The sequence below is a fragment of the Hylobates moloch genome, unplaced genomic scaffold (assembly GCF_009828535.3).
Source record: "Hylobates moloch isolate HMO894 unplaced genomic scaffold, HMol_V3 SCAFFOLD_12, whole genome shotgun sequence".
Taxonomy (NCBI): domain Eukaryota; kingdom Metazoa; phylum Chordata; class Mammalia; order Primates; family Hylobatidae; genus Hylobates; species Hylobates moloch.
The window spans coordinates 10,278,712-10,298,349 of record NW_026652287.1 but is presented as its reverse complement, the minus strand read 5'-3'; the positions used below and the strand labels follow the sequence as shown (position 1 = coordinate 10,298,349).

Below are 19,638 nucleotides of genomic sequence, written 5' to 3'. Positions count from 1 at the left end.
TTAGGAAATAAAAGTGCCGCTCTTCCGAACACACCTTTCCATGTTATGATACACGCTTGGTGAGACTGGCTTGAGCATCGTCACGTACAAGAGTGACACAAGATGTTGCACAACGCCAAACAAACCTTGTTCCAGCAACAGCGCCATCATTCTTCCCAAGTGGCTCGTCTAACTCCACGCCACACCACTCCCCCTTGGCAAAGTCGGTCTCCCCAAGAAACCGGACTACACCAGCCTTAGTGCCACCAACCTGGAAGAAGAGAAGGTTAAAATAGAGATGAACACCACTCTATAGCTTAATCATTTGTGGTTCCTACTAGTAACTACATACTACATTCCATCATTTCCACCAGCAACTTCTTTGCTTTAGCTTCTCTTTGACTCTAAGAGTTCTCTTGAAGGAAGTCTGGCAAAGAAACTTACCTGGCTGACTTATATTACCAGAGTGATTTGATGCCTAGTATGTTGCAATAATGAGACAGCCAATCTAATATGCAGTCATTAAGGCTGTTCACCAAGTTCATAATTCCTTTTCTTAGAAAATACTTTTTTTTTTTTTTTTTTTTTTTTGAGACAGAGTCTCGCTCTGTCGCCCAGGCTGGAGTGCAGTGGCGCAATTTCGGCTCTCTGCAAGCTCCACCTCCCGGGTTCACGCCATTCTCCTGCCTCAGCCTCTCTGAGTAGCTGGGACTACAGGCGCCCGCCACCACGCCTGGCTAATTTTTTGTATTTTTAGTAGAGACAGGGTTTCACCGTGGTCTCGATCTCCTGACCTCGTGATCCGCCCGCCTCGGCCTCCCAAAGTGCTGGGATTACAAGCGTGAGCCACCGCGCCCGGCTTTTTTTTTTTTTTTTTTTTTTTGAGACAGGGTCTCACTCTGTTGTCCAGGCCACAGTGCAGTGGCACATCATGGCTCACTGCAATCTTGACCTCCCAGGCTCGGGGGATCTTCCCACCTCGGCCTCCTGGGTAGCTGAAACTACAGGTGCACACCATCAAACAGGTTATTATTATTTTTTTTTTATTTTATTTTTTGTGGAGACAGGGTTTCGCCACGTTGCCCAGGCTGGTCTTAAACTCCTGGGCTCAAGTGATCTGCCCACCTCAGCTTCCCAAAGTGTTGGGATTACAGGCGTGAGCCACCACTCTTGGACCTTACTTTATTTTTCTAACAGAAATGCTCCTGCTTCAAAACAAACTTGTGGCTGGGCACAGTGGTTCGTGCCTGTAATCTCAGCACTTTGGGAGGCCCAGGCAGGGGAACTGCACGAGCCCAGGAGTTCGAGACCAGCCTGGACAACATAAGGAAGACCCTGTCTGTACAAATAATAAAAAAAATTAGTCGGGCACAGTGGTGTGCGCCTGTGGTCCCACTACTCAGGAAGCTGAGGTGGGAGGATTGCTTGAGCCCAAGGTTCTGAGGCTGCAGTGAGCCGCAGTTGTACCACTGCACTCCAGCCTGGGTGACAGAGTGAGACTCCGCCTCAAAAAAAATAAAAAAGTAAATAGGCCAGGCACGATGGCTCACGCCTCCCAGCACTTTGGGAGGCCAAGGTGGGTGGATCACCTGAGGTTGGGAGTTTGAGAGCAGCCTGGCCAACATGGTAAAACCCCGTCTCTACTAAAAATACAAAAATCAGCTGGGTGTGATGGCTCACGCCTGTAGTCCCTGCTACTTGGGAGGCTGAGGCACAAGAATGACTTGCACCCGGGAAGCGGAGGTTGCAATGAGCCAATATCATACCACTGCACTCCAGCCTGGGCGACAGGGCGAGACTTTGTCTCAAAAAAAAAAAAAAAAGTACTTCAAAAAATAATTGGCCCAGTGTGGAAGTTCACACCTATAATCCCAGCACTTTGGGAGGCTGAGGTGGGAAGATCGTTGGAGTCCCCAAGGCTGCAGTGAGCCATGATCACACCACTGCACTACAGCCTTGGCAACAGAACAAGAAACTGTTTCAAAAAATAATAATTGACTCTTGCTATTTTTCACAGTGAGGCTCTCTGTTTCTTCACAACTATTAAAATTATCATTCCTAGGCTGGGCATGGTGGCTCAGGTTTGTAATCCCAACACTTTGGGAGGCCAAGGCAGGTGGATCACTTGAGGCCAGGAGTTCGAGACCAGCTTGGCCAACATGGTGAAACTCTGTCTCTACTAAAAATACAAAAATTAGCTGGATGCATTGGCACACGCCTATAATTCCAGCTACTCAGGTGGCTGAGGCACGATAATTGCTTGAACCAGGGAGGCAGAGGTTGCAGTGAGCCAAGACTGTGCCACTGTACTCCAGCTTGTCTCAAAAAACAAAACAAAAAAAAAGAGTACTAGTTCTAGACTTGACACATTTGACCTTTTAGTACTCTTGTTACTACTCACACACAAATCGTCACCTATATAAAATTGGCCTTACTGCAATTGAGTCAAAAGAAAATAAAGTCAGCCTCAATTTTCTCCTTCCTCCCACACCACACCATTCATCAGAGCAGCCGTCCAGCCAGCATCAAGTGAGCAGGACACAGCACATTAGTTAAAGATGATGCAACCTCTTCAGATAATGTGTTAAATTCTTTGGGGGGTGAGTCGAAGTTACTGTCATGCAATTGCTTTTCCAAGAGGCATCTAACAGGCTATGGTCAATAATTCTCCAAGCAAACTACAAGCTTCATTCAGATCAGCTTTGTAAAAAGTAATCACAAATAACAAATGAGCAACTATTTCTCTAAAGGCAGGTAATATACATGTATCCTGAAAAAAAATTATGTCACAAAGTTTGTCTGAAATGAATGATTACTAGTTCCTAGAACAGAAAGTTTTCTTATATTTTTCCTCCCATCAAACATGGAACTTTTCACTCATAACAGAAAATGTATTTTTCTTTTCCCTGTAAAAAATCAGTAATTATGCTATGGAGACAGAAAGTCACGTGAAGTCCTAAAATCATCAAATGTTTTTCTACTTAATCATTCTAAAATAAAAAAACATGTTTACGCATTTAAACGGGACTTTACAACGCTAGGTTTTATTTCTCATGTGTTCCAGACAATGCAGAAAAGTCTAGTACATGCACGTACAGGAAACAGAAGCATTAAATAATGCATTGACAATAAACAGAAGCCACTATTATCAAATCATATCTAAGAAATCTATGTTCTAAGACAAATATCTAAGTTATTAAAGAAAAACATTTTCAATATTGAAACAAAAAACAAGGCCAGGTGCAGTGGCTCATGCCTGTAATCCCACCATTTTGGGAGGCCAAGGCAGGAGGATCATCTGAGGCCAGGTGTTTGAGACTGGCCTAGGCAACACAGTGAGACCCCATCTCTATAAAAATTTAAAAATTAGCCAGGCATGGTGGCATGTGCCTGTGATCCCAGCTACTCGGGCTACAAGTGAGCTATGATCATGACACTGCACTCCAGTCTGGACAAGACAGTGAGACCCTGTCTCAAAAACAAACAAACAAAAAAAACTAAAAGATAGATTCCCATGGCAAACACAAACAAGCACAATACATTTTCTTTACTCTCAGAATGTTAGCATATAACTCCTAACACTGTGGTAAAAAGTCACTACTGAAGACAGAATTAATTTAAACTAGAAACGCAAAAAAAAAAACCCTAGATACTATTTTTATGCTTTAGCAAACCTCAGATTTTTAAGTTCTCATTTATTTATTCAATATATATTTCTTGAGTGTTTGGATCCTTGAAAAACAAGGATAAACAGAATACAGCGTTGGCCATTGAGGGAGACAGACAAGAAGATTCAGACAAGAAATTCCTGTAAAAAGTGTCAGGTGCGTCAAGAGGTTTCCACAAAATGCTGTGGGAATAGAAACAAATACCCTTCCTGTAAGCTCCTGTAAAAAATAAAAACACTGATACATTCCTGCTGGGTTAATGAGTGGGTCTACAAACAGGAAACAGAAACAATCCTCTCTGGACTCTCTCATCTCTCCATTATCCAGTTGTCAGCAAGTCATTTACTCTCACAGTGCCTGAGTGCATAAAGCTATAAAATGTCTCAAGAGCAGTAATGAGGGGTTGTTTCACAGAAATTTTGTGAGCAGTCTTCTAAGGTGGCTTCTTATCTGCCATATTCCAAGATAAACAGCTTATTTTAAAAAGTAAACATGGAGGCCAGGTGGGGTGACTCATGTCTGCAATCCTAGCTCTTTGGGAGGCCGAGGCAGGCAGATCACTTGAGGTCAGGAGTTTTGAGACAGGCCTGAAACTCTGTCTCTACTAAAAATACAAAAATTACTCGGGCATGGTGGCAAGCACCTGTAATCCCAGCTACTCGGGAGGCTGAGGCGGGAAAATCACTTCAACCCCAGAGGTAGAGTTTGCAGTGACCCAAGATCACACCACTGCACTTCAATAAAAAATAAAATAAAATAAACATGGTTAGCTGGTATTTGCCGAATACAAATGTAAGCCTCACTTAAAACTTAATTGCCTGTGACATGAAAGAGCCAAAGAACAGGTACTTTTTTTTTTTTTTGAGACAGAGTTTCGCTCTGTCGTCCAGGCTGGAGTGCAGTGGCATGATCTCAGCTCACCACAACCTCTGCCTCTCAGGTTCCAGAGATTCTCCTGCCTCAGCCTCCCAAGCAGCTGGGATTACAGGCATGCACCACCATGCCCAGCTAATATTTTTGTATTTTTATTAGAGATTGGGTTTCACCATGTTGGCCAGGCTAGTCTCAAACTCCTGACCTCAATTGATTCCACCCACCTTGACCTCCCAAAATGCTAGGATTACAGACGTGAGCCACCACGTCTGGCCACTTTTGATTACCTCAAGTAATATAATTACCTCCAGTGAAGGGCCAGTTCACCTTCCAGCAACTCTCCTACAGAGAAGGGTAAAATCTTCACTGGTCCTAAGTCGACTTCTGCTTGCCCTACTTTACTCTCTCCTTCATGGGTATAAAGTGACGAATGTATTCAAAACCCTCTGATTCTCTCCACACTATTTAATGAGCTCCTACTATGTGCCAGGCCCTGTCCTAAGTGTTGTGGGTGTGACAGTGAATGAGACAGAAAGTTTCCGTGCTTTCATGGAGGTTAAATTCTGGTCAGGGAGAAATGGACAATAAGCAAGTAAAAAAATGAAAGATAATTTCAACTGGTGAAGAGCGCGATGAAAAAAATAAAACAGGGTAGTGTGACACTGCCATAGGTGTCTTTAGTTGGGGTGGCCAAGGAAGGGATGCTTGAGGAGGTAACATTTGAGCCATGACTTAAGTGACCACGAGGGACCAGGGACAAAACATCCCAAGCAGAAGAAACAACAAATTCTAAAGTGGGAATGAGTCTGGGTGTTTAGAAACAGCAAAGGGGGCCAGGCACGGTAGCTCACACCTGTAATTCCAGCACTTTGGGAGGCCAAGGCAGACAGATCATTTGAGGACAGGAATTCAAGACCAGCCTGGGCAACATGGCGAAACCCTGTCTCTACTAAAAATACAAAAATTAGCCAGCTATGGTGGCTCACGCCTGTAGCCCCAGCTACTCAGGAGGCTGGGGCGCGAGAATTGCTTGAGCCCTGTAGGCAGAGGGTGCAATGAGCCGAATTGGCGCCGCTGCACTTCAGCCTGGGCAACAGAGCAAAATCCATCTCCAAAAAAAAAAAAAAAAAAAAAGAAGAAGAAGAAAGAAAAGAAACAGCAAAGGGGCCAGTGTAGTGAAGCAGAGTGAGAAAGGCGGGTGAGAAGGACAAGAGGCAGGGAGGGTGGGCAGGGTCCAGAGAACAAGCAGCACTGCAAGTCCAAGGAAGGAGTTTCCATTTTTATTTTAATGCCATGAGGAGCCCCTTCAGATCACGACGTGTTGGTCTTCGTTGGTGCCATATCTACAACACCTGGAACAACTTCCAGTGCATAGCAGACGCTCAGGATATTTTCTGAATGAATTGCAGAGTATTAAACACAGCCTTTATAAAGCCATCATATTTTCTCTAGGCTAAATAAACAGTCCCAGTTACTTTATTCCTTTTATGATATCATTTTGAGTCTCCAAATCTCTAACAGGTGACATTAAATAAACCCCCTTAAAAATAAATGTGACAAGAGCAGATGACATATAACAGATACCCTCTCATAAGTCTAACTCCCTAGAACTGACAGGTAAACAAAAGATGTGTAATTATGAATAGACGCTTTGGCTAAAAGATGATGTTATACTTGACTTGCACTTTATGTCTCGGAACTACTTAATCTCCGCTTCTGAAAGGCATCTGAGCTTCCACAGGATCCAGGACCCCAAGAATATCAAGACACAGGAAAGGGTAATGCATGCCTGTAATCCCAGCTACATGGGAGGCTGGGACAGGAGAATCGCTTCAACCTGGGAGGCAGAGGTTGCAGTGAGCCGAGATCGTGCCACTGCACCCCAGCCTGGGCAACAGAGCAGGACTCTGTCTCAAAAAAAAAAAAAAAAAAAAAATCACCTCTTCTCACCCTGGGGGTTGATAAAATGCAGAATATTTACTCACCAGAAGCAGTCTATTATATGGCACCCACTTGACCAAAACACTAGCAAAGTTTGCTTTTTAAATCTACAAAAGATCATAAGTTACCAAGTGTCTGAGGCTCAAGATATTTTTGTGATTATGCTTAGAGAACTCACAGGACAATAAAGTTGTTAAAAGTTAGGAGATGTGATCCAGTAATAAGACAACACTGGCACTCAGTACTCAGGCCTGCAGACAAACCTCCCTCTCCCCAAGTCCCAAAGCAGTGGCATGGCCTCCTCAACACAGAAAAGCTCCCAACTCCCAAGCCCCAAGAGCCTCTACAAAGTTCTCAAGGCTAGACAGATACCAAATTCGGCACCTTTGGGGTTAAGATATTGGCTCAGGTTTACAAAAAGAAACCACTGCCCAATTACTGAGCACCATAGAAAACACTCCAAACATTGTGAAAATCAAAGCCAACGTTGCAGGCAGACTGGGCACTACTAAAAAGATTTTAGGCAAAGGAACAGCGTCACCAAATTGACATTTTAATTGAATCTCTCTGTAATTGTGCAAAGAATAGAGGTGTGGAGAGACAAGGCAGGTGGCATGGACAGTGCCCTGCAAGTCCAGGTAAAGATGATGATGGCCTGACCCGAAGCAGTCAGGGCCACAGGAGACAGGCGAGGAGGATGGACAGCAAGACCAGAGGCATGGGATCTGACAGGAGGGTGGACGGTTTCCTGTGTTTCCAAGCCTCAAAAGGAAAACTGGGGAACCGTCTCACAACTGAAAGCAAGGAGCAGGAAGAGCACTAACAACGATGACCTGCTAAAATGTGACCCCACTGAGTCTGCTGTGCGCAAACAGGAAAAAGCTGCTGAACGCAGCTTCTCTGCAGCAGCATGAGGTGCCCTGTATTTCCCTCCTGGATAATCCTAAAAGGTTACAGTGGATGAAGTTTAGAACTTCTGGGAAACTGAAAAATGAAAAAAAAAAAACTTGGCTGGGCGCAGTGGCTCATGCCTCTAATCCCAGAACTTTGGGAGGCCAAGGTGGGTGGATCACTTGAGGTCAGGAGTTCGAGACCAGACTGGCCAACATGGTGAAACCCCGTCACTATGAAAAAAAAAAAAAAAATACAGGCCGGATGTGGTGGCTCACACCTGTAATCTCAACGCTTTGGGAGGCCAAGGCGGGCAGATCACCTGAGGTCAGGAGTTTGAGACCAGCCTGATCAACATGGAAAAACCCTATCTCTACTAAAAATACAAAATTAGCCAGGCGTGGTGGCACATGCAGGTAATCCCAGCTACTCGGGAGGCTGAGACAGGGGAATCACTTGAACCCGGGAGGCGGAGGTCGCAGTGAGATTGCGCCACTGCACTCCAGCCTGGGCAACAAGAGTGAAACCTGGTCTAAAAAAAAAAAAAAAAAAAATTAGTCGGGTGTGGTGGTGGGTGTCTGTAATCCCAGCTACGCTACTTGGGAAGCTGAGGCAGGAGAATCGCTTGAACTCACGGGGCAGAGGCTGCAGTGAACTGAGATCATGCCACTGCACTCCAGCTGGGCAAAAGAGTGAGATTCCATCTTGATTAAAAAAAAAAAAAAAAAAAAAAAAGACTAAAATCAGAAAAAAAAAATTATTCAAATCTGCAGCAAATCTCATCGCAAAGGAATTAAGCTAAGTAAAATCCATTGTGTTAGAAAAGATCTCAAGATTCAGCCAAAAGGAGCTTTTAACTAAATGTGACTATCTGGAGTCTTCTCAATTGTGGACCATACGAAACAGCAAATCCTGCCACTAACTACTCCTTATCAGCAATCTAGGCAAATGGATTTCAGGTAAAGAACAACTTCCCCAGAGCATAAACTCCCGCCCAAAAAGAGCCCAAGAATTCCCCAAGTAGACAATGAAGAAACACTCACTGTAAATGCAAGGTCACAACCAGGCTCATAGGTTTGAGGTTCTAAGTCACCGATAAGAGGATTGAGAAAAATAGAAGAAATCAAATTATTAGGTGCAGTGTATACTGCTCGAGAGATGGGTGCACCAAAATCTCATAAATCACCACTAAAGAACTTACTCACGTAAGCAAACGCCACTGGTTCCCCAATAACCTACGGTAATAAAAAAAATTTAGGCCGGGCGCGGTGACTCATGCCTGTAATCCCAGCACTTTGGGAGGCCGAGGCGGGCGGATCACGAGGTCAGGAGATCACGACCATCCTGGCTAACCCCGTCTCTACTAAAAATACAAAAAATTAGCCGGGCGTGGTGGCGGGCGCCTATAGTCCCAGCTACGCGGGAGGCTGAGGCAGGAGAATGGCGTGAACCCCGGGGGTCGGAGCCTGCCGTGAGCCGAGATCGCGCCACTGCACTCCAGCCTGGGCAACAACGAGACTCTGTCTCAAAAAAAAAAAAAAAAAAATTTTAATTTAAAAAGTTAATAAGGGCCGGACGTGGTGGCTCACGCCGGTAATCCCAGCAGTTTGGGAGGCAGAGGCAGGTGGATTGCCTGAGCTCAGGAGTTCAAGACTAGCTTGGGCAACATGACGAAACCCCATCTCTACTAAAAATACAAAGAATTAGGTAGGCGTGGTGGCGCACATCTGTAGTCCCAGCCACTCCGGAGGCTGAGGCATGAGAATCGCTTGAACCCAGGAGGCAGAGGTTGCAGTGAGCCAAGAGTGTGCCACTGTACTCCAGCCTGGGGGGACAGAGTAAGACTCTGTCTCAAAAAAAAAAAAAAAAAAAAAAACAGTTAATATGGTAAATAAATCTAAAAAAAGAGCTTTAACTAACTTAATAAACAAGGTGAAAAAAAGCACCAGTAAGACTAAAAAAAAAAAAAAAAAAAAAAACTTACCAAGAAGGACATATATGTATACTGTTTGTGGAAACAAAAATAAAGGCTTTTTGGATTGCAATTTGGCAATATCTATTAACAATTTTAAATTATTTATACCCCTTGACTCAAATATCATTTCTAGGGGGAAAATGGGTGCAATCTAAATGTGTATGACTAAATTAGGTATAGTACATCCAAATAGTATAATACCAAACAGCAGCTTACTGTTTTAAATTAAGACCTGTATTTCCTTCCATACAAATGTCCCAAATCTACAATCTACAAAAGCATAATATGAAAATGGCCTATATATAAGACCCCACTATGTGTGTGTTTCACTTCTACATATTATAGACAAACCTCACAAAAATAATGTTCAGCAAATGAAGACAGACACAAAAAAAGCACATACTGGATAAATTATAGTTATTTAAGGTTCAAATACAAGCAAAACAAATCTTGTAAATATTTTAATTCTCAGGAAGATATTTTTCCCCTTTCACAGTATCAAAGACCTGTATAAGAAGTGTTGAGCTCATGCCTGTAATCCTAGCACTTTGGGAGGCCAAGGAGAGCAGATCACAAGGTCAGGAGTTTGAGACCAACCTGGCCAATATGGTGAAACCCCGTCTCTATTAAAAATACAAAAGTTAAGGCCAGGCGTGGTAGCTCGTGCCTGTAATCCCAGCACTTTGGGAGGCCGAGGCAGGCAGATCACGAGGTCAGGAGGTCAAGACCATCCTGGCTACCACAGGAAAACCCCATCTCTACTAAAAAAAAAAAAAAAAAAAAAAAAAAAAAAATTCGTGGTCAGGCGCGGTGGCTCACGCCTGTAATCCCTGCACTTTGGGAGGCCAAGGTGGGCGGATCACGAGGTCAGGAGTTTGAGACTAGCCTGAACAACATGGTGAAACCCTGTCTCTATTAAAAATACAAAAATTAGCTGGGTATGGTGTGGGCGCCTGTAATCCCAGCTACTCAGGAGGCTGAGGCAGGAGAACTGCTTGAACCCGGGAGGCGGAGGTTACAGTGAGCTGAGATCTCACCACTGCACTCTAGCCTGGGCAACAGAGTGAGACTCTGTCTCCAAAAATAATAAAAAAAAAGAATGTTGAGAACAAGAAAATTGTACTCTAAGATTCTTAGTGTAAGGGCCCTGGGGAGTAGCTCATAGAAAGATAAAGCTTGTCAGTTCAAATCTAAAAAGCTGACAAGTCACCTCCTCATATATGGTCATGAGCTAAAAATTCAGCACAGAACTTGCAGTCCAAGGCATGAGACAACGATGATGAAACACAACAGCTGGGCATCAGTCAAATTGTCCAAGAACCTGACATCACATCCTAGAAATACCAAATATGGTCGAAATGCAGCACTTTAGCCTCACTTATAGAGGTTAGGAAACTAAGTTGTTAAATACCTCACTGAGGTCCCAAAGGCAAAGCAGGGACTTAGCTTGTCTTCTTAGCACTATACTATGCTACGCTGCCCCTCTTTAAAAAAAAAAATCACTAAATTCAGAGGTTCTAGAATGTAGAGCATGTAGACCTTGCATTTCCGCTTATTAGTCAAACAGTAGCTACTGTATATTTCCTTCCTCTTCCTAAATCTAAACCTTATCATTTGAAAGGCCCGGAAATTCTTTTTTTTTTTTTTTTCTTTGAGACAGAGTCTCACTCTGTTGCCCAGGCTAGAGTGCAGTGGCACAATCTCAGCTCACTGCAACCTGCCCATCTTGGGTTCAACCAATTCTCCTGCCTCAGCTTCCCAAATAGCTGAGATTACAGGTGTATGCCACTGCGCTCAGCTAATTTTTGTATTTTTAGTAGAGACGGGGTTTCACCATGTTGACCAGGCTGGTCTTGAACTCCCGACCTCAGGTGATATGCCTGCCTCGGCCTCCAAAACTGCTGGTATTATAGGCATGAGCCACTGCACCTGGCCTTGGCCCAGAAATTCTTAAGTAACATCCTCTGATGCCTTGAGTTTTCCAAGCCATTTAAGGTAGCAGAATCTTATACACACCCACATAATTTCACTAAACCAAAAATTAAAAATCAGAAGGGGAAAAAAAATTCAATTTTTATAAACACATCTAAGTTCATTTCTGAGCTTATTTTGTCAATAAAGTTACTCTTTTTTTTTTTTTTTTTTTGAAACAGGGTCTTGCTGGAGTGCCATGACATAATCATAGTTCCCTGCAGCTTCCGTCTCCCAGGCTCAGCCTCCTGAGTAGCTGGGACTATAGGCGTGTGACCCCATGTCCAGCTTATTTTAATTTTATTTTATATGGAGTCTTGCTTTGTTGCCCATGCTGGAGTGTAGTGGCGTGATCTTGGCTCACTGCAACCTCCACCTCCTGGGTTTAAGTGATTCTCCTGCCTAAACCTCCTGAGTAGCTTGGATTACAGGTGCCTGCCACCACGCCTGGCTAATTTTTGTATTTTTAGTAGAGACGGGGTGTCGCCATGTTGGCCAGGCTGGTCTTGAACTCCTGACCTCAAGTGATGCACCCGCTCAGCCTCCCAAAGTACTGGGATTACAAGAGTTAGCCACCCCGCCTGGCCAATTATTTTATTTTTTATAGAGATGGGGTCTCACTTTGTCGCCCAGGTTCAAGTGATCCTCCCAAAATGCTGGGATTACAGGCGTGAGCCACCATACCTGGCCACAGTTACCTTAATATTTACAAGTTCCTTGTTAGTATAGTGGTGAGTGTTTCTGCCTGTCATATGGAGACTGGAGTTCGAGTCCCCAACAGGGAGCCATATAATATTAAGAAAAAAGGCCGTATTTACAATGACTTAATATAAGACTGACTTTTATCCTGCTTCATAACTTGTATGGGGAACTCACCAAGAAAGAATTTAATACTGTGAAATATGCAACAAAAAGATTGGTCTTTACCTAGGCTGTGGTTCCTAAGCTCTGAGTTTTAAGCACCAGTATATTTGTATTAAAAAAAAAAAATGGGGCCTTAGCTTCTGGCTTTTAATTTTGCCGGCTAAGGACATAAAACAAAAACAAACAAACAAAAACAAATAACTATCTGCTATCAGCATCATTATGTAAAAGAAAATATATTTTAGCCCCTAAAATTAGGAAGAATGTAATCTCAGAATAAAGGCTGTCATTTAAGTTGAATAAATATAGCTTTATGAAAAAAAAAAAAAAAGAAAAAAAGAAAAAAAAATTTTTTTTTTTTTTTTTTTTTTTTGGAGACATCTTGCTCTGTCTCCCAGGCTGGAGTGTGGTGGCACAATCTCACCTCACTGCAAGCTCCGCCTCCTGGGTTCAGGCCATTCTCTTGCCTCAGCCTCCTGAGTAGCTGGGACTACAGGAAGGCCTGGCTAATTTTTTGTATTTTTTAGTAAAGACGGGGTTTCACTGCATTAGCCAGGATGGTCTTGATCTCCTGACCTCGTGATCTGCCCGCCTGGGACTCCCAAAGTGCTGGGATTACAGGCATGAGCCACGGCACCCAGCAAAGAAAATTTTTAATAATAAAAGTAAATATTTACAAATTATAAACTCAATATTCTTTTAGCTAAACTGCTAGATACAACTAGAATAGTTCACTGCAAACCTATGCTCTTTCTAGACGCAAACTGCACGGCCAGATTCTAGTTTGTTGCATAGTTACCCAAAAACACTGAACTGATTAATTTCTCTATAAAAGAGTGGTCATCCCTCCAGAACAGACTCTGAGCCAAGGAGTATCCTATGTGTGTATTTCTGGCTTTTTTTTTTTTTCTTTTGAGACAGAGTCTCACTCTCTTGCCCAGGCTGGAGTGTAGTGGTGCAATCTCGGCTCACTGCAACCTCTGCCTCCCGGGTTCAAGCAATTCTCTGCCTCAGCCTCCTGAGTAGCTGGGATTACAGGTGCCCCCCACCAATCCTGGCTAATTATTTTGTATTTTTAGTAGAGACAGGGTTTCACCATCTTGGCCAGGCTGGTCTTGAACTTCTGACCTCGTGATCCAGCCTCAGCCTCCCAAAGTGCTGGGATTATAGGAATGAGCCACCGCGCCCAGCCCTGATATGTGTATTTCAACCACTCACTGGTGTTTATATTTCAGTTCAACAAAATGACCTCAGAATGTTTCTCTACTCACCAATACTCTGTCTCCGATTTTGAGCTCTCTTTCTCCTTTCTTGATTGAGCCAGCCTCTGAAAGGTTGGAGATAGATTCGCTGGCAGTTTTTGTAAGGTTGCTGATTGGAGGCGTAGCTGAAGGTTCCTTAGCTGCTGGCTGTGATGGTTTCTGGGGGATGTTTGAGGGGGTGGCGGGGGAGGAAGACACCATGCTGGCTGTAGAAGTGGACAGCGGTGAAGCAGCTCGGGAGGCGGGTGTCGTCTGCAGGCCATTAGCTTCATCTTCTGCTTGCACCTTCCTTGTTAACTTTGAAGGTCGGGTAAATATGCCCTTTAAAGGTTCACACTGGAAATACCGAACTCCTGCCACTGAACCATCGTTCTTGCCTATGGGTTCATCTAAAACTATTCCAGCCCACTGGCCTGGTGCAAACTGGGTTTCTCCAAGAAACTGGATAAATCCAGGCTTATTTCCATTCACCCAAACTCGCTCCCCAACTCGAAAGTCATCCACAAATTCCTCCTGGGTCTCAGATGATGGAGTGCTTGATGCTTTTTCACTGGATATGGTTTTTTCTACTGGAGCTACAACTGAAAACAAAAGATCAGAAGAGATTCGATTTAATTTTCAAGCAGACAACCTCTAACTTAAAGAAAAACTAGAAAAAGCCAAACAGCCCACAAGAGTAGCCTGTAACTCTTAGAAAGGTGTTTTAAAGTGTTGTTTTTTGATCTTTTGAGACAGTCTCACTCTGTCGCCCAGGCTAGAATGCAGTGGTGTGATCTCGGCTCACTGCAACCTCCACCTCCCGGGTACAAGTGATTCTCCTGCTTCAGCCTCCTGAGTAGCTGGGATTACAGATGTGCATCACCTTATCTGGCTAATTTTTGTATTTTTAGTAGAGACGGGGTCTCACCACGTTGGACAGGCTGGTCTCAAACTCCTGACCTCAGATGAACCTCCCGCCTCAGCTTCCCAAAGTTTTGGGATTACAGGCATGAGCCACTATGCCTCACCAAAGTGTTTTTTGCTGTTTTGTTTTAAACAAGGAAGCCAAGAATAACTGATCCTTCACTACCATCTTCAATGCTGCTAAACTCCGCAAACTGGTAGTTGAGGTTTATTCCTTTACTTGCAATTAAGATTAGAAAAAGTCAAAGCAAGAAAAAAATAAAATCAGTCTTTTTCCAGGCCTATATTCATAATTGGTCTGATTTCATTATTTGCTACACCCACCACCCGGCACATCATGAGCAAATATCCATTCACATTCACTAAATAGCACTACTCCACAATTGAGTAGTCAATTGAAGCTGATAAAAACTACAACTATTCCAGGCACAGTGGCTCACGCCTGTAATCCCACTTCTTTGAGAGGCTGAGGTGGGCGGGTCATTTGAGGTCTGGAGTTTGAGACCAGCCCAGTCAACATGATGAAACCCCATTCCTACTAAAAAATATAGGGCCAGGTGCAGTGGCTCACACCTGTAATCCCAGCACTTTGGGAGGCCGAGGCGGGCAGATCACCTGAGGTCGGGAGTTCGAGACCAGCCTGACCAATATGGAGAAACCCCATCTCTACTAAAAATACAAAATTAGCCGGGCGTGGTGGAGCTACTCGGGAGTCTCAGCTACTTGGGAGGCTGAGGAAGGAGAATCGCTTGCACCTGGGAGGCAGAGGTTGCAGCGAGCCGAAATCACGTCATTGCACTCTTGTCTGAGCAACAAGAGCAAAACTCTGTCTCAAAAAAAAATAATAATAATACAAAAATTGGCCGGGCGCGGTGGCTCACGCCTGTAATCCCAGCACTTTGGGAGGCCGAGGCGGGCGGATCACGAGGTCAGGAGATCGAGACCATCCTGGCTAACACGGTGAAACCCCGTCTCTACTAAAAATACAAAAAATTAGCCGGGCGAGGTGGCAGGCGCCTGTAGTCCCAGTTACGCAGGAGGCTGAGGCAGGAGAATGGCGTGAACCCCGGGGGGTGGAGCCTGCAGTGAGCCGAGATTGCGCCACTGCACTCCAGCCTGGGTGAAAGAGCAAGACTCCGTCTCAAAAAAAAAAAAAAAAAAAATAATAATAATAATAATAATAATAATAATACAAAAATTAACTGGGCATGGTGGTGGGCGCCATTAATCCCAGCTACTCTGGAGGCTGAGGCAGGAGAATCGCTTGAACCTGGGAGGTGGAGGTTGCAGTGAGCCGAGATTGAGCCACTGCATTCCAGCCTTGATGACAGAACAATACAGCATCTCAAAAAAAAAAAAAAAAAAAAAAAACAGGCCTGGCATGGTGGCTCACTCCTGTAATCCCAGCACTTTGGGATGCCAAGGCAGGCAGATAACCTGAGGTCAGGAGTTCAAGACCAGCCTGGGCAACATGGTGAAACCTTGTCTCTACTAAAAATACAAAATTTAGCCGGACATGGTGGAGCACGCCTGTAATCCCAGCTACTTGGGACGCTGAGAGCCATGATAGTACCACTGCCCTCCAGCCTGGGCGACAGAGTGAGACCCTGTCTCAAAAACAAAGAAACAAAAAACACCACAAAAATTCATTAAGCTCTCCACATATAAAATTTTATGTCTTTCAATTAAAAATTCTTTCAGGCCAGGCATGGTGGCTCACACCTATAATCCAGCACTTTGGGAGGCTGTGGTAGGCAGATAACTTGAGGTCAGGAGTTCAAGACCAGCCTGGCCAATATGGTGAAACCCCATCTCTACTAAAAATACAAAAATTAGCTGGGTATGGTGGTGTGTGTCTGTAATCCCAGCTACTGGGGAGGCTGAGGCAGGAGAATCGCTTGAACCCCGGAGGTGGAGGTTGCGGTGAGCCAAGATCGCACCACTGCACTCTAGCCTGGGCGACGGAGCAAGACTGTACCAAAAAAAAAAAAAAAAAAAAACAGCAGGGCACGGTGGCTCACACCTGTATTCCAAGCACTTTGGGAGGCCAAGGCGGGCAGATCACGAGGTCAGGAGTTCGAGACCAGCCTGGCCAAATATGGTGAAACCCCATCTCTACTAATAATACAAAAATTAGCTGGGCATGGTAGCGTGCACCTATAGTCCCGGCTACTCGGGAGGCTGAGGCAGGAGAATCGCTTGAACCCAGGAGGTGGAGCCTGCAGTGAGCCGAGATTGTGCCACTGCACTCCAGCCTGGGTGACAGCGTGAGACTCCATCTCAAAAAAAAAAAAAAAAAAAAACTTTCAAATATTTTCAAGAATATGAACAGATATAAAATAATGTTTTAAAATTAAAAATCAAATTGAAGTCTCCATATAGGATAATTCATTTGTCATAAAGGAAAAGCGTAAAGTATTACCAGCCGTAGGTGTCTTCAGAGCTGTGCTACCAGGCTTCAGGATCTTGGTGGGGGCCTTAAGCCCGCTTGGCTTTAGCATACTCATTTTCTTTCTATGTCAGAGCTGTTTCTCCTTTGCCTGTTGCCACTATCTTTCCCCAACCATTGATACAACTGTGGGTTCTATAGTGAAGTCAGTCTCTGGATTAAATCTGCAAAGAGAAATAAATAAAAAATTTTATAATCTACAGGAGCAAGTAGGAACAACAGGTAGCTTTCACAGACTAAAGCTTTCCTTTTATTTGACAATAATCCATCTCCAGGCTGAACCTAGGAACCTAGAAGACTCTGGTTATTAAACACATGAAAATGCTGCTGAAATGGATTTAAAGGCAATTTACTATCCTCAAGACAAGCAGTTAGCCAGGTGCCATGACCCACTCCTCAAACCTGTAATCCCAGCACTTTGGGAGGCTAAGGTAGGAGGATTGTTTGAGGCCAGGAGTTCCAGACCAGCCTGATCAATACAGCAAGACCCTGTCTCTATAAAAATAAAAATAAAAATAAATTAGCCATGAGGCTGAGGGGGAAGTGTGGGGAAAAGAAAGAGAGATCAGCCTGTTACTGTGTCTATATAGAGTGACAGCACCGGTCCCCTGGGCCCCGCTTTTCTTTCTCTACGCTTTGTCTCTGTGTCTTATTCCTTTTCTCAAGTCTTTCGTCCCACCTAATGAGAAGCACCCACAGGTGTGGAGGGGCAGGCCACCCCTTCAGGAAGGATTTCATGAGCCCGGGAGTTTCAGGCTGCAGTGAGCCATGATCACACCACCATACTCCAGCCTGGGCAACAGAGGAAGACCCCGACTCAAAACAAACAAGCAAAAAACACAAAAACAAAAACAAGCAGTTAAGATAAACAAAGTATTTGCTTTGTTTTATATATCTAATGTTCTTAGCTCAGAACAGCTCCTAAAACCCACACAATCCATAAAAGAGGGTTCAGAAAAATCTACACCAAATAATGAGGGGAGAAAAAGGAAGCTTTCAGTTTTTAACTTTCATTTCTATATTGCTTAAGTTCTACTACAACAAGCCTGTATTAGCTATATTTTTTAAATCCACAGAATTATGCAATTTACAATATAAAACTATATATATGTTAAACTACAGGAAGATTAAAACTATGTAAGAAAAAGCCTTATCTGGAAGGTGATGAGGGAAAATTACCTTGTTTCTATCTAGAAAAACACAATATACTGCTGGTTTACTCAAGACCAGATATGAATCTATGACTTTTGGACTAAAGTAAAATAGTATCCTGTCATATTCTCTTCACCTCCATAGAAAGTGACTTGAAGATTACCTTGGGGTTTTGGAATATAGGGAAATATTTTCAGACATAATACCTAAAAACAGAACAATTCAAAGAGAAAAATGCTGCCATTTAATGACTCTGTCAAATGACAATGTTCTGCATTTTTCTCTGCAAGCAGAGCTTGGATGATGAAGCACAGGCCTCACTTTCCCATCTTGTCTTCCTCACAGCCAACGCCAGCCACTGGCAAAGAATCTGGCCAGGGATGACAAAGGTACCTGCAGCCCCCTCCAGTGGATGGAACAGTGCCCTCCCCCAAAGACATGTCCCCCTAGCACCTGTGGATGTGACCTTATTTGGAAAAAGCATCTTTGCCGATATAATTAAGAATCTTGAGATAAGATCATCCTGGATTACCTTGGTAGGCCCAAAACCCAATGAAAAGCATCCCTATAAGAAGAAGTGACCAGGCGCGGTGGCTCACGCCTGTAATCCCAACACTTTGGGAAGCCAAGGTGGATGGATCACTTGAGGTCAGGAGTCCAAGGCCAGCCTGGTAAACGTGGTGAAACCTCGTCTCTCCTAAAAATACAAAAATTACGGCCGGGAGTGGTGGCTCACGCCTGTAATCCCAGCACTTTGAGAGGCCGAGGCAGGCGGATCACCTGAGGTCGGGAGTTCGAGACCAGCCTGACCAACATGGAGAAACCCTGTCTCTACTAAAAATACAAAATTAGCTGGGCGTGGTGGCGCATGCCTATAATCCCAGCTACTCGGGAGGCTGCAGCAGGAGAACTGCCTGAAACCAGGAGGCAGAGGTTGCAGTGAGCCCAGATTGTGCCATTGCACTCCCGCCTGGGCAACGAGAGCGAAACTCTGTCTCAAAAAAAAAAAAAAAAAAAATACAAAAATTAGCCAGGCATTGTGGCGCGTGCCTCCTGTAGTCCCAGTTACTTGGAAGGCTGAGGCACGAGAATCCCTTGATCCCAGAAGATGAAGGCTGTAGTGAGCCAAGACTGCGCCACTACACTCCAGCCTAGGAAACTGAGAGAGTCACCACCTCGAAAAAGAAAAAAAAGAAGATGAGAACACATAGAAAGAAGGCCACGTGAAAACAGAGGCAGAGGTCAGGCGTGGTGGTACACGCCTGTAATCCCAGGTGCTCAGGTGGCAGGAGAATTGGTTGAACCCAGGAGGCAGAGGCTGCAGTGAGCCGAGATCGTGCACTGCACTCCACCCTAGGCGACAGAGTGAGACTATGTCTCAATAAATAAATAAATAAATAAATAAATAAATAAATAAATAAATAGTGTGGTTTGGGAGAAGATTCTGATGGACAGAATAAGAACTAGCATTTGCCTGGGCAACGGAGTGAGACTATGTCTCAATAAATAAATAAATAAATAAGTGTGGTCTGGGAGAAGATTCTGAAGGACAGAGTAAGAACTGGCACTTACCTGAAGACAGAAGTCACTATCATGATAATGAATATAAAATTCCCAAGCTCCTCACCACCATTACCACCATCACCACTGCCATCAGTGATGAGGGAAAGAGATCCGGGTGGGAGTCCCTACACTAAGGCCGTAGTTCTG

The 19,638-nt window shown here is 44.2% G+C and overlaps 1 protein-coding gene across 5 annotated transcripts in view; it reads right to left on the bottom strand.

Moving 5' to 3' along the window:
* Nucleotides 1-19,638, bottom strand: part of CLIP1 (CAP-Gly domain containing linker protein 1) — a 155,254-nt gene that overhangs the window by 92,539 nt on the left and 43,077 nt on the right. For all 5 annotated transcript variants that reach the window (XM_032168438.2, XM_032168440.2, XM_058425517.1 and 2 more), the window contains exons 2-4: nt 16,750-16,940; nt 13,434-14,005; nt 126-250 (exon numbers count right to left, since the gene is read on the bottom strand). In XM_032168438.2, the coding sequence (XP_032024329.1) occupies nt 126-250; nt 13,434-14,005; nt 16,750-16,834 (782 nt within the window). In that variant the 5' untranslated portion in view covers nt 16,835-16,940. The remainder of the gene's footprint in view (nt 1-125; nt 251-13,433; nt 14,006-16,749; nt 16,941-19,638) is intronic.